At 38.3% G+C, this 15,649-nt stretch overlaps 1 protein-coding gene and 1 long non-coding RNA gene across 3 annotated transcripts; one reads left to right on the plus strand and one right to left on the minus strand.

The window, feature by feature from the left end:
* The first annotated feature begins 278 nt into the window (after positions 1–278).
* Positions 279–1,992, plus strand: LOC117914241. Its single transcript, XR_004651248.1, has 2 exons — positions 279–882; positions 1,022–1,992. It is a non-coding gene; the product is annotated as an uncharacterized LOC117914241 (long non-coding RNA).
* A 2,506-nt stretch (positions 1,993–4,498) lies between these two features.
* On the minus strand, positions 4,499–14,115 carry LOC117914642 (protein argonaute 10-like). 2 transcript variants are annotated; one of them, XM_034830055.1, is made up of 22 exons: positions 13,782–14,115; positions 12,241–12,877; positions 11,716–11,924; positions 11,301–11,450; positions 11,067–11,200; positions 10,856–10,965; positions 10,662–10,768; positions 10,303–10,441; positions 10,083–10,199; positions 9,527–9,634; positions 9,369–9,440; positions 8,946–9,068; positions 8,694–8,853; positions 8,451–8,572; positions 7,915–8,052; positions 7,671–7,813; positions 7,481–7,543; positions 6,266–6,329; positions 6,029–6,164; positions 5,836–5,909; positions 5,377–5,503; positions 4,499–5,031 (listed from the first exon to the last, which is right to left on the minus strand). In XM_034830055.1, the coding sequence occupies exons 2-22, from the start codon at positions 12,733–12,735 to the stop codon at positions 4,835–4,837; spliced, it is 2,988 nt and encodes a 995-aa protein (XP_034685946.1). In that variant the 5' UTR covers positions 12,736–12,877; positions 13,782–14,115; the 3' UTR covers positions 4,499–4,834. The 2 variants fall into 2 exon arrangements, with proteins under 2 accessions (XP_034685946.1, XP_034685947.1); XM_034830056.1 differs by lacking the exon at positions 13,782–14,115 and adding an exon at positions 13,433–13,539.
* Between the last annotated feature and the right edge of the window lie 1,534 nt (positions 14,116–15,649).

The raw sequence follows: 15,649 nt of genomic DNA on the forward strand, positions 1-15,649 counted from the left end.
TATGTGTGTGTGTGTGTGTGTGAGAGAGAGAGATATGCATGTAAGGGTCCCCCCATGCTCTCAACCTCTAAAGTTATTAATGCTCTTACAATATTTAGAAACTCTCACTAACCTGTCTGCAATCTGCATGGTGGTGGTGTTGGCGTGACAATATTCAATTTGCATCACTTGGGACCACTTTACTTCAATAATTTTCAAAGCTTTTCAGTTCCTCTATTCTCCATCTTGTGTCAAATAAAATTTGATTACTCCCCTTTAATTTCCTCTCTTCACGCTTCTATTTATATCCTTCACATCCTCTCTTCTCTAGGTGAACTTTAGCTGCAGAAGCAGCAGAAGAAGCAGCTCTGTTGTATGATGGAGTATAGGTCTCTCTTTTCCCCATGAGTCTACCCTACTAGGGAGTGCTCTTCTTCTTCTTCTAATGGGTGCACCACTATCAGTTGAAGCTGCCAGCATGATCTAAACTTGCTTCCCTTTGTGAACAGAGATCAGATCATGTGGCAGTTTCACCTGTTGTTGGTAGCACAAGAAACCCTAATCCTGAATAAAAACCCTAAGTCCCACTTCTATGCTTACTTTCTCATCAGGGTTTTCTTTGTAAAATCCCTAAAAAGGTATATATATATGTGATCTTCTTGCCTTGGATTTTTGCTCATCTGGGTTTCTGTGACATCCTTCTTTTGAAGTACGTTAATTCTGGTGTTCTGAATGTGGGGTTTTCTTGTTTTAAACTTGCGCGAAAAAAATGTTAGCTTGATGAGTTGGTTAGGGTTTTGAGTGACAGGATCTTTTTGCGTCTCCATGCCATTTGAATATTTCAAGATCCCCCACTGTGCTTTGGGATTGAGTCATGCCGTACTATTTCTGTTAATTCATGAGGTATGCATCTCCTATTCCATGTATATGATGTGCTGGTTCCTATATCTGATTGTCTAGGGTTTCATAAACTGGAATTTTACCCACTAACAAAATAATTAACAATATTGTTCTTATGAACCTGTGCCCTATGATGTTTTAGGATATCAATCTCCCTTGCTGTCTGATTTGGAATCGACCCAGGCATATCCATCTACCTAAGTTTTTACGAAGTGGGGATCTGCCCAGCAATGGTCGGAGAAGTCAGGAATATATGTTGAGGTGAACCAGAAAAGTTCATGGGAGCTGGATCTAACTGTCGACTTAGTAAATGTTGAGTGTTCACTATTCTATCATCTGTCATTGCATTATATGTTGTCTGTTTTGGGGTAGGAGAGAGCTCAGACCTATATGCCCCATTAAATTCTTTTTGACCTTCGTCTTCTTCCCTCAGGTTGAATTCTTTCCTGCTTCTGCCTATCGGTTTTTATGAAGTGGGTTATATAATCTTACTAATCCAACTGTCCCAAAAACCTTATAGTTCCTGATGAGTATCTTATCTTTCTCCACTGATTGTTTATTGTGATTAGGCACCATCAACTGGTTAGAACAAAACAAACAATGAAGCCCCGAACATCTTTCTTTTTGAGTTTGGTTTCACTTGAGTGATGTAAGTGTTCATGAAAATAGAAAGGAAGAGCAACTGCTTGAAATATAAGGCATCTGAGATAATATAACAAGTGATGGAATACTGAACTTGTCCTAGCACAGAAGAGCATCTGGCAGATTTGGATATGAATAGAATACTTTCTTCTTGCCTAAAGTACTTCTGAAAAATGAGAGCTTAATATTTCTACAATGGTGGAGTCAGTTCTGTCTTGAGGGTATAAGCTAAAAGAATAACATATATCCATTTATAGGGCTTGAAGGACCTTTTCAAATTTCTGATGTATTCTTTGAATGCTCAGCTCAAGAGCAGACAACACAACCATTCTGGCTAAAAATACAGGTCTGAGATAATTAGTGTAAAAAAAACCTTCTTTTTTTTCTTTTTTTCCTTTTGGTTTTTTTGTTTAGATGTAGACACAAAATGTACAACCATTAATCTAATTCATTTTCAAGTTATGAGCAAAATCATGTGAACCCTACTTCAAAATTTTCAAGTTAGTGGTCTAGTTGCTGTCTCTCTTTGCAGTCTGGTTCCTTTCAGGCCTTGCTGGTTTAGCTCCACTTGGACAAGTGTCCACAGGGCTTTCGTTTTGGACAAATCACCAAAAGGGTCATTAGTTTCATTCTTCGGAAACTTTCCAAGGGTTTTAAGGAGATAAGATTGAAGGGTGCACTTACTAGGGTTTATTAATTAATATGGAGTGTTCCAGATGCTTCCAAGAGCATGTCCATGGGTTGTCAAAGAGACAACGGTGAATCATAAAGTGCAGCAGTTTTTATACATTGTTCTTCTTTTTAGTGTAGTTTTTCTCAAGGGGGAGTAGGACAAGCTTTTTTTTTCATGATGATGTTGTTTTCTGACTTGTATTATGATGCATAATAGGTCTATTTACACTTGCACAGCAGCATTGCTGCAGCACTATACATTCTCTCTCTCTCTCTCCCCCCACTACATTTGCTTATAAACTTGCTTTTCATCTTTTATCTTGTTCATCAATTAATTAATTTGTACCTTAGTCTCCTAACTTTGCAGGCTTCTGTATTTTTGTTGGATGAAAGTTCAGACTTCTAATTCACAAAGTGGGTGCAATCTCTTTTCAAAACTGGATATATTAAACATTCATCCATATGGTCTCTTAGTTTTCATTCTTGTGCTCAAGAATTTGCATACAGACAGTGGTCTCAGAAATATAGAAGTGTACTCAACAGTTAATTTGTCACCGTGACTGCAACAAGTATATATTATGAAAGTGTTTAAGGTAGTTCTTATTTTATCAAACTGAAGTGATCAAACAAATCCAAGAAACTTAATTGATTCAGTAGGACATCCTGAACTTAATCTTAATCTTCATGCTAGATGGCATTTGCTTACAGTGATTGATGAGGATTGTATATTTACTCGTGGCATAGTTAGCTTTTGCTGGGTCATGAAATATTCTACAAGATTGTTACTTTCTTTCTCAATGATCAGATAGTGCATCTTTGTTTATTTGTTAGACCCAGAATTAGTTATATATATATATTTTTTTGTTAAGTAAAAATTCCTTCAATTGGAGGAAAAAAAGAAGAAGATGGTTTTGGTCAATATCAAAATATGTATCATTAGTGATATCAAAGTGTGGCATATATGGTTTATGCAATAGAACTTGTCCTTCATCAAATCCATAGAATGAAACTCAAATGAACTCTCCACTACTCAATCATGGACTCTGTATGAACCTTAAGGAAACTATATGTATAGAATCCTCTGAAAGATACTCCAATTGTTTCATGAATTGCATTTGGATGTCTGAATTGTCTTTGGGAAACAAGCCTTGAGATTTGAGTATTGACTGTCTGAGAAGCAATCGTACCATTCAGTACATGGGAAATGAGGCGCATTAATTCTATATTCAATGCATGAATATCAAATGCAGCAAGCAAGAAGCTTCTAGTTTTTGGTCAGACTTACTTTCAAAGAATTCGTGACCCGCCTGGGGAGAGATCGGTTATCAGCATTTCACATGCTCTGAAAGTGTCTATTGGGCAGAAGAAAAAAAAATGCAGAATCCTTTGCACTGACCTAACTGAATTCCATTAGTTAATTGGAAAATGTTACTCCCCACATCCATTTATACCCTGCAGCATGTGAAAAATTATAAGTTTGACATTAGAGTTGTATCTTGAGCTTGACAACTCAAGCAACCATGCCAAAGCTAGTATGATTTGTGCCAGGGCTTGACACATTTGTCCTTGCGATAAAAGCTTTCAGCATGCATGTCCAATCTCATGGAAAAGATTGTCCGAGACTTTAGCTGAAGTCAGCTCCCCATTTGTATCACGTCAGGACTCGGGTCTTGTTTTGAGCCCCTGCAGAATATTGGATGCTTACAACCTTTGACATTTCCCAGATCTAAAGGCTGAGAGGAACAACATCTTCAAAGTATAGCTAGTAGCTGTGTGACTGTGTCAATGTGTTGGTACAACCCCACCACATGGCCAGGTACCAGCAGGGGCGCCAGTATGGCCTGAATGGCTCCTCAAACTGCCATCATATCCAACCCATTTAAAGTCCCTAGGTGGCCCACCATTTCAACATCTGTACGTAAGGGCCCTACAGCTCTACCGCAGAGTGAGTGGGTTGATCATGCTCAGCTCACTGTCAGAATGTTGTAGACATGCCAAGAGACTTACAGAGAATCCCATCGTCAGCAGGCTATACATGCTAACAGCTTAATGGCAGCCAAAGAAACCAGAAAATCCCTCCAGTTGGATTTGGGGGTCCCAGGTTTTAAACCCTCACAATTTCATAAGTCGAGGCGCGCAGAAGGTTGCCCAGGGCCCAGGGCCCAGAATCCATTTTCATTTTTAGAATTTACTTTGTTCTTGTATTATTTTTTCTGGACCTAGGAGTCTACTGGGTTCTAACCAAGCATTGCCACAAATGCTTCCTGTTGGGTTGGTGGAGAAAGTAAAAGTTGCCTTGGTTAGCTTTCCAAACGACAGACGCCCATCTCACACTTTGATAATATTCTTCTTCACAAGGCTGAAGCAAAATTCCTAAACTGATTAATGATTACATTTTGGGCATTTTCTACATTGCCTAGTCATGCATTTTTCCAAGGCATGGGGACTCTGTCAAAGTTGTTACAAAGAAACCTAAACTCTCTTGCACTATCTAATCACTGATCTAAATTTGATGTTCTTACAACCAGGCATGAATTATCATACATATACAATGAGGAAACTATAGAGATGAAAGAGCAGCGCATGATAGCCGCATTCCCACTGATGGCTCTGCAATCAACATCACCCCTCTTTCCCTCTTCTAACAATAAAACATTACTCTTTTCACATTTTCTTTAAGTGCTGGCAATGGCCGGACACCAGTCTCTCCGGATGCTCGTGTAGCCTTGGCAGCATGACCACCACCACCACCTCCATTTGAACCATTCTCCTGCATGTCAGGCTCCATGTAGAATCGGGCTCGAAATGCTGCTAAATGTGCATAATATGCTGGAGGAACTGCAAATGAGCCATGGGTTTAGCTATTTCAGTTGCAGCTCATAGAACAAAATGATGGAGCTCCTCAAGGAGGAGAATTTGAACAAAGAACTTCAAAGGATCTAAATTTTCTAGCGATGACAAGTTGAATGACATCCTACTGAGACTTTGTACAAGTGAATGCAGCAAATTCCAAGATGTTTTTGTCAATATATATATATATATATATTAGGAATCTTTTGCATCTCAATTGCACTCTCCTGGTGAATCTTTGACATTTTTTTCCGAAAAAGTTTTCAAGGGAACAATTTAATTCTTGAATGCAGATGCATATGAAACTTCATTAGGAAGGAAGAACAGGCTTACCAACAGACACCGATCGTGTGCACCTGGCATATGTGTAGCAAAGATTGTTCGTCAAGGATTGAATTCCATCTGCTGTGAAATTGTTCTCATCCCATAAAACATGGTAATGAGCAGGCCTACTTGTCCCCTGCCACAAAGAAAGAAAATAATGACTCATCCATTCCAAAAGTTCTGAAAGCACATGTTAGTTAGAAACTGACAAATGAGAGCCTCCTAAAGTGAGTGTTCTCCCAGTATCAGGAAGGCGAAGTCTCTCTTGAGTATAAAATATTTGCATCTTTTCAAAAAAAATATAATAATTTTATCAAATGATTGAGGACCACACCACCAGGTTTCATAAATCTTTTCCTTTCCTTGTTTGGGCAATATGTTCCTTTTCATCACTTTAGAAGAAACACACTTCATTATTTTTAAATCTAGTCAGTTTAATATTCCAATGAAAGAAAAACAGAGCTTTACCTGAATACCAGCATGGCTGCAGAGATAAAAATCAAATTCAGTCGGATGACAAATTTTAGAATCAACCACTGTGCCTGTGGAAAAGAACCAAATATGGTTAGATAAATCTGGAAAAAGGAACCCCAGTGAGGACATGTTTCCATACATATGCACACAGCAAAAATTGTATTTTTCCATGAAACAAAAACTTTACCAGGCAAAATATTCCCGCTTCTGTCAGTGCTGTTCCGGTCCCTGTGGTTGTTAGCGAACAATCGGGTATGATGTCGTTTTTGAACCACAATAAAAGTAACTGGTGGTTGATAGTTTGGTTCTAGAGAAGCACAAGCCTGTGTAGAAATTATTTATAAGGACCTATGGGTTGCTATTTGGTTTCAAATGATTTTTAATTAAAGAACGGAAAAAATAAGAATAAAAAGCTGAAACTCACTTTCCGGATTGCATCTAGTTCATAAAGTAGCACTTGATAAAATTGCCCTTCACTAACACCATCCCTGCTCAAATTAATATCTGATCAGGATAAGAATTGTAACTATGAAAAGAGCTTAATGATGCACATGCAGTAATTTGTGAGGACACTGCACATAGAGATCCCAATTAAGCATCCTTTCATCCAAACACACGCACACACACATATACACGTCCTCTCATCCAAACAGATGATGTTTACTTGAACTGAACAGAAGTATGTTAGAACTTTTGATCGAAAAAATCCTTTGTCAATAGTGAAGCCACACTGTGCTCCAAAATTTCATCTTGTCACCAGAATTCAACTCATCAGAACCTCAAATTGCAACTACTCCGGCTACACTAGTCTCCTTTGTTCATATTCATCTTTATCTATGATTCTAGAGCCATATCCTCCTCTAACCAATACCCAATATTGTGAGTCAAGCACACAACAGGATCAGGAATGCCAAATGCTTTTAACCACTGCTTTTGACTGTTTAATTATTGTATTGAGATTTTTATGGCCCATGTGCGACATGGTCCCATTAATATATTATTATTTTTCTGTTTTGCATAAAAAAAATGGATTATTTACTTAATTTTGACAAGCAACTGTCCATTATTAATATTGGAGATTGATTCCAATTTAGTCCCTATAGACTAGGCTACTTAAGCACCATCAGAATACTGAGGCCATTTAAGTCATTCCAGGCTACTTTCTTTTCTTTAAAAATCATTGGTTGTGACAATTGTTAGTTAAAAGTTTATAAAAGCATACTTTTGAAGCAAAAAAATAAAGCATATTATGTTTTAGCTTTTTTCTGAACAGTGGTGGATTTGGTAGCCATGGTGCCTCACTTGACTGGGTATCACTTTCCTTCTTCACTTCTAAAAGCAAGAAGAGTGTTTCATGATGCTAACTAAATGGCACCCAACTGATCCATCTTTCCAACCATCTTGCTGAGGTGCTAGCCACCCCAAAGCTACAGACAAATTGTGCTACTGGTACCTGTAAAGTTTCGAAATGGCATCCATTTGGAATCAAATTCATATAAAATATAGCAAACATGTCAACACCAGGAAAAGGTTGTGGGATTATCAAAAGCACCATGTCAAGCTGCAGCAAGAATGTCACAAAGTACACATGCAACAAGAGGATCTATTCAATGATAAGCATCATGGACAAAGTAGTGACCTGTAAAATATAATCCTTAGTGGCTTCTGCCCTGTCGCCTTCCGAAAGGAAACCAAAAGATCCCTGCATAGAAAGCAAGAGGAAAAAGAAATCTAAATACTAGCACCAAAAAATGTACATACAGTATAAAAATATGCACATGCACACACACAGGAAAGTCCAGATAAAACATAGAGAAGAATCCTTATACCGAATCATGCCACCACTAACTGTGCCACGAACAGGATCATGCCATGTCTTGTATAAATCTTGTATCAGTTCCTGTCTGTGAGCCTGAGCACAAACCAATCCTGCATATTTTGTGACTTCAGGCCAGTCCTGAGAAGCTACTACCTACAATTAATACAACAATCTATCAGCAACAAAGTTCCTCAATAACCACTTTAGGAAAAACAAGGTTCTAGGAAGCATGATATCAGTTAAAGAAATTTTACAGCAGCAATTGAAGGGCTGGAGTCTTCTCCATTCTCTGGATGCGTCACATCTGCTCCAAATATTATGGTTGGTATGTCACTAACTAATGGTATCCTGCAACTGATAGCATCCAAAAGGACAGTGTTTCTACCACCCATCTACATCATGAAAAGAAAAAAGTAAGGATTCTGTAATTATTCATGCTTTGAAATATTTTAATTTGACACTTCAGATGGTAAGAAAGAATAAACAGACTATAATGGAAAAAAAATCACAAATAATTTGGGACAAATGCAAGAATGAATTTGAGCAGTAGGGAAGGCAATGCACTTTAGTGGGGTGGAAGAGGAGAGATCCGTGTACTATGCTTTCCATAACTCTTTGAGGTGATTAGTTGAATTGGATTTAACATATGTGGTGAAAGCAGGATTCATTCTCATTTGACCAAGAAGGCACCTAAAGTACTTTGAACGTTGGGAGAACTTTGTCGATGTAAAGCATACAAACAATATGATACAATGTAAGTGATATAAAACTTGTATATGAATTAATCAACCTTAACATTAATCTTCAGAGACACATTGGCTAAGTACTGCTTGCTAATCTTGAAGACATGTTTTGTGAGACAGCATTGTGATATTAGACCAAGGTCGGTTTCACATATTCTCTTAAGATCACCTGAAAATCAGAATCATATGACACTTCAGATGTCAGTATAATCATTCAGTCAATTCAAGCAAATCAACTAGAAAGCTTGATTTCATGGTTTACCACCAAATCATCAGTAAATTAGGCATACCATATAAAGACCCATTGTTGTCAGGTAAAATAGCTAATAGAAGCTCCAATTCTTTTCCTTTGAGTTTGTTCATAGATGCATGATACACATGCTTCAGAGCTTTCTCTACTTGATCAGGTCTGGCCATGTAGATTGGAATAACAGGTTCGGGGTTAAATTCCTACAAACAAATGCAGAAAATTACCACTCAACAGGAAACCACAAATGACTTATCTATAAACCATTTAAAAATTGAAGCAGAGAGAACAATACCATGCCAGACACTTGACACATTTGAGCCAATTCATTACAAAACCCACGAGCAACACTCTCTTGCACACTCCGAGAGAAGTTGATACATGCCCACCGGCTAACAGTCATTCCATTGATCATTTTCTGTTATATAGTGCAGAAGACCAAGATATTAGTGCAGGGATATCATATCGGTATGATGAGGATTCAACAAATCCTAATCACTCCTATTCAGTATAAACATGAGGATTCAGCAAATAATAATCATTCATATTCAGTATAAACATGGGGATTCAGCAAATCCTAATCATTCATATTCGGTATAAACATGGGGTTACTGAACCCAGACATGAAAATTAAATGATCTGGCTAGGAGCTCCTTGTTGCTTTAGAGGAAAAAAAGGGAGATAAAAGAAAAGATTCCAAAAGACATAAGAACAATACTTTGTTCATCATATTCCACTGACCGACTTGAGGCAAACAATCCTTTTCCTTCCCAGTTTCATGATATTTCAGCTGCAGATAAAATAGAAGTCAGATCAGGCACAATGTGTAATACCTATCATCTTTCACATATATAAATTTAGGATGGTGAATATTACCCAAGGAGCAGGAAGAATCCGAGCCTCAACAGAAGCTAATTTTTCACTGATTTTGATCCCAAACTCCTTTGCATATGGATCTTGATCATAAGCATTATGTTGAACCGTCTGGTTATTTTTTGAAGTTCAAAAAGCATAAGATGTTATTAGCTCAAACTAAACCAAGACCCAAAAACATCACAGAATCATGTCAATCCAAGATCAAACAAATTATTTCATGTTAATCAACCAGATTTTCCACTCCGTACTTTGACTTGAATATATTTGTGATTCTCAAAACCTAGTGTTAAGAAGCCACCTTCCCCCTCCCTCTTCCCCAAAGGTTATAAAACTAGGAGCATATAATGCTTCATTTGGGTGGAAAGAAGATGGGCAGGGTAGAATTATTTGGATTTGTACACCCATCTTCAAATGAAATGGTGGTTGTAAGATTAGCATTTTTTCCTCTTTCTCCCATTAGCACAAATCAATGAAGCATGAAGCGATCTACCTATCATGCTAAGAACAGAAACTATATCTTGATTATTTGGTTCAAACAGACTGAAAGAGCAAATACCTGCAGAATATCGTTTTCCTGATCCCTGGGTCTTTGGCATGTAACTTTTAATAGAGCAGTAATTTGCCTCTCATTCAACCTTTTGGTATACCGCTGCCCCTCTACAATTTTGCAGGCCTGGCAAACCACAAGCATGTAAATTCCAGATGAGAATTACAGAGAGAACCTGTAACTAAATCAATCAGTAAGAAAAGAAAAATTATCAGCTAACACTCTGTACCTCCAAAGGTAAATAGTTAGCCTTCTTCTGGTTTCCTACTTGAAGGCAAGGAAGGTGTGCATGTTGAATTGTAAAGCCATACATTTCTTGGAAGTATTCCACAACTGACTTCATGGTTGAATTATCATCAACAGGAAAACTGAACAAGAACCATGAATAATTAGAAAACTTGCATGCATTTATAAGCAAAAAATTCCAGAAGAAAAAGAAGAGTTAATAGAGCAATTTTTGCTTTAACTCTTGCTGTAACTTATAAGTAACAATTGTTATTTAGCTATCATAATCTTCTTGGAATGAAGAAAGTAACAGCATGTAAATTGTGACTGCACAATCAAGAGAAGCAAAACAAGAGATCTTACACTAGTTCTCTTGTAGGTTGGGATGTTAGTCCTGATACACGATACTTTCTTCGTACATTCCCTCTGTGTGTTACTTCAACTTTTACTCCTCTAAGGGCCTTTTTGATCTGGGAACCATTTTGAAGTGAAAATCTAATTATCAAATGAAGTAAAATTGAAGAGAAGCACCCCATATTGCCAGATAAAGAAAGTACCTTCACACGGTCAGAATCAGACAATGGCCTAGATAACACATCTTTGCCTAATAGCTGACCAACAAACTCTATTACAGGGAGAGCTTCAATAAATGCAGCCGAAGACATATCTAACAAGGCAAAAATAGAGGATGGGAAAATAAGAGCAATTTAAAATTGAAAACAGTAAAAGAACTAATTTACTGGAACTTTTTATCCGTTTTTTATTTACCAATATTCAGAGACAAACCCATCTGAGTAGGTCTTATACTCTGGTAGAATCCACACCATGACTCCAAACCTTCTCCAAGACGTTGAGGTGCTCTAATATCAGGAGAAAAGAAGGATCTCCCAACAGGACAGTACCTAAATGCAGGCATTTGAAATGAATAAGAACTCAATTTGTGTGTATGTTATTGAATGGAATTAATAGGGATCGACACAATCACCCTTTGAGATTTCATACCTTCTAGTAGAGAGCTCTCTCAATACAATGTCAAGAATTTGAAGAGCTTCCTGTGGAGCATCTGCTCGCTTACCAGCCAGAAACTGGCCCAAATGATGCAAGTTTGCCCGTGCTACAAACTTGATGACCACTTTATACTCCCTCTCTCTTCTGAAGAATTGTATAGAGGTTGGAATTAATTCAACAGATATACACAGATGGAAGAGAGACACATTGCAACAAATACAACAGAAAAAATGAACGGGCAAGGAACAAATTCTTGGTACTTCTTCCCTTCGGTGGGGAATTTCTTTTGTTTCCATTCAATTGTTACAATAATGACCTTTAGCAAACTATAGGAAAAAATCAAAGCGCCTAAAAATAAATTAAAATAAAATAAAAAGACAAGCCAAAACTGGTGGCTAGACATCCTTACTTGGGACCATTGATTCCATCCTCTTCATCAACTAGCTTAACCTTGAACTCTTTCCAAGCAAATGGAAGCTCACCAGCAGTGTATAGACTCTTTCTACCATCATAAGCAGGCAATCTCATTCCCAAGTCAGATTCTTTGTACAGTTTCACCAGCTCATTCATGATAGCTCTGTTAACCGTTCTTGAGGACACTTCAGGAGTAATTGTCACCTGCAAAAAACAGCGCAAAGGCGAAGCCAAAAAAATTACAAAGGGAACATATAAAAATAACAAAAAGAACAAACTTTAAAGGCCAAAATTAAAACTCATTAATGCTCTTAAAAGGAAAGGACAATGAGAAGCAGGAATCTATTCAATTATATCTGCAAAGTTTCAGCAATATAAGAAGAAAACAACAGGTATATATATATTGAATGTCAGATTAGGGGTCCCAACAGTTAAGACAAACAAAAACCCATTTGAATTTATGCTGCAATATACTCGACAAATGTGTTTACCATAAAACCTATCAAAGAAGAGAGCTTACATCATACTGATTCAAGTCCTTCTCTGGTAACTCAGTAAAGAAATGGTTGGCCTTCACAATACATTTTGTTCCAAGTTGACCATACCCGGGCCTAGGTGCAAAGGTCAAAGACTTACTTGAAGAAGGAAAACCCATCTCCATTTCACACATGTTGCCCCCATTTTCGACACACCCATGAGGAATATCAGTAACAAGAGGTCCAGCCTGGTGCGCCAAAACTGGCTTATCTGCTACAGTGCAGGGCCTTGAACTGGGGCGCATGAAAACATCGCTTTGATCAGATTTTCTGCCACCTCTTCCTCTTCTCCTCCCTCTGTTTTTTGATGAAGGCGAAGTTTGGCTGTGAGGTTTGGCGTTCTGAGGTTCATGGGATGGGGGGCCTTTCCCATTTTGAGCAGTTTTGGGGGGCTTTTGAACTGGGTTCATGGAGTTCTGCAAGTGGGTTTTGATCACTAGGTGTTGCTCTGAGCTCTCTTTCATCTGCCTCATAGGCATGTTGGATTGCTGCCTCTGAACTGATATCCAAAGCAAAAGCACTCGTCCAAATGGGAGAAACTTCAACCAATACCACACATACACTGTTCCTTTTCTAGCCCTTTCTCTCTCAAAGATTAAGTGCTATTTAGGACTTGAAAATCTAAAAGAAGAAAGAAAAAAGAAATGCATGTCAGCAAGATGACCAAAATTGCAAGAGAGATAAAATAAACAAAAGATGATGATGATAATGCATCATAGTTCTGTGCACAAAAGTAAAAAAGGGTATGGGTAAAGGCCCGGCCTTTGGTGCTGCTTACAAGCATTACCATTCCTTTGCAAAGGTGAAAACCCACCCTCTCACCTCTGTTTCAGCAAACAAATCCAAAAACAAAAATTTAACAAGGAAAACCCAAGACCCAAAGCAATAGTTTCAGTTAAATTTCTGGGAATTTCAGAACCACGAAAGGAACACCATAAATTTCAAGATTTTAAAGATATTTCCGCTGAATTTTTGGTCAAAATCTCAAAAACCCACCAAAGGAAAGTTTCAAAACAAACCCAAACCCAAACTTGTAGCTAAAAAAAACTTCATAACTCAGAAAACCATAAATGCAGAGACAAAACGAGCCATCATCACCGAATACCCAAACCAGTCACCATGAAATCATTAAGTGAATTACTGAAAAATAATTAAAAGAAAAAAAAACCAACTCACAGATACCCACAAGACAAAACCATTCCTCAATCAACCGTGAAAACTTATCAGGCAATCGCAGAACAAATGAATAGTGAACCCCGGAAGAAAGTATAAAAATTTTATGAAATTTCTAAGTCACCACCCAAAAACCAAACAAAATCATAAAAATAAATAAATAAATAGAAAGATTTGACTGACAAAGGAACAGAATAAAACACCTAGATAAAAACAAAAATGAAGAAAGTATACAAAGAGAAGGAATAAACATTGAAAAGGGAAGTGAAATCACCATCCATAAGTACCCAAAACTTAATGCCAAACTAAAAATGACCCAATAAATACCATCAACTCACAACTCATCACTCACCAGTCACCACCAACCAAACAGTCTCACCATGAAAAGAGAAGGAGAGAAACAGATGAGGCAGTCTCTCTATACTCTTCTTCAATCATCAAAAACCGATACAGGAGGTTCAAAAGATGGGCTGGGGCTGCCAAAAGAACGTGAAGAGATAGAAAGAGAGTCGAAAGTGGAGATAAAAAAGGATGTGGGTGTTTTTGGGTGAGTTTTCAGACTTCTGAGAAGGAGTGTATAGAGAGAGAGAGAGAGAGAGAGATGATGATGATGATGATGAATCTTTATACACGCATGCAAGTGCTTTTGGTGTTTTCTTTATCACGTGTAAAAGGCTTGCCAAGGCCCTGCCCCCCACACACCACACCCCCCTCTCTTAGCTTTTTCATTTAAATAAAAATGGCTTCGTTCATCTCTCTCCCCCGCTTCTCCCTTCTCTCTTCTCTCTTCTCTCTTCTGGACAGATCGCGCAGCCTCGGAGACGTACAATAGAGTATAATATATATTGAATATTTATAGATATTAAGAGAGAGAAAGTGGGTATAGTCCAAAAGAACCACTGAGGATTAAAAGCAATCATATACAGAAGAAGAATAATTCGAACTTGCAGTCCTCTCTTCTGCAGACTTCTCCATTTGTGCCTCTCTCACTCACTTTCTCTCTCTAGCCCCATTCTCATTTTTTGTGTACTCCCTCCTCCCTCCTCACTCCCCCACCCCAACCCAGTTCCTTGGCTAAGCTGTAACGGTCCATTCTACCTACAAACCGGCCCCACTTTTCAAACGGGTCCACCCCCCTCTGGCTTCTCCTCCTATGGACTTTTGGTCTCTTCCTCTGCGCCCCACCCTACCATTGCCAAAAACTCATCTACCCTCTTCTGCCGTTGATGCCGGTGACAGTGAAGTTTGACCCCTATTTTCTGGTTGCTGAATGATGACGCACAGTGATACGGTGGCTCGCGGAGCAGAGGATGGTGACCTTAGGGTTTTTATTTTAAGTATGGGACAAACGTGAAGCGTAGTGATGGTCCATCATGGCATCAGGGACTAAATAGCGTGAGTGGGTCCCGCCCAGATGGAAATCAACATGGTAGTGTGATGAAAGCCACTCATGGTAATTTGGACGGTTGTGATTGGTTGGTTGTTTTTGCTGACCCCGTCCTGAGTTGTTTGGGTGTTGTCGCTCTTACAGGAGATCGTGTGTGCTGAAACTCATGGCCATCTGATCTCAACCAGAATGTACCTTTTCTTCATGTAAATACTAAATACATTGATCCAATGATCACGATTCAATTTGCTGGTTTCAGATAACGAAGCTTAATAATCAAAGTAGCAAGGGCCCACAAAGTGTAAGGTTGCCGCTGGCCAGGATAAAAATCCAAAAGGGAGGCTTGGAATCCTCTTTTTGGCTTTGAATCTTTGTCTATAATTTGGATAACAATAATGTTTTGTTCATGTTAGAATAATTAGTCAACAGTAGGAAACATGATGGACAAATTTTGTATGATATAGCTTCAATTATATGCATTTCTCAAACATAAAGCCCTTTTAGATCAGCTTTATGGGGTGTCTTCAAAGCATGGTTGTTCTTGATTATTAGTCATTAGGCCTGTCAAAGGCAAGAAAACAGCCCAAAATGCTGCCACCAAATATAGATATTGCCATATTGGACACACAGACAGACTTGCAGTAATTCAGAAGGCAATGAATGGATTAAAATCATTGACGCGTAAGTCAAGTCAGGACAGGAGTAGATATGCAAATGGTCCATAGGAAAAGCATAAATGAGATTGAACCACTAGTCGGATGGTTTTGGTGCTTTCCACACAAAATTCCATCACACAATAAATGCACCAAATCATTACTCCCAGGAAAGGAGAA

The sequence above is a fragment of the Vitis riparia genome, chromosome 5, assembly GCF_004353265.1.
Source record: "Vitis riparia cultivar Riparia Gloire de Montpellier isolate 1030 chromosome 5, EGFV_Vit.rip_1.0, whole genome shotgun sequence".
In the NCBI taxonomy this organism is placed as follows: Eukaryota; Viridiplantae; Streptophyta; class Magnoliopsida; order Vitales; family Vitaceae; genus Vitis; species Vitis riparia.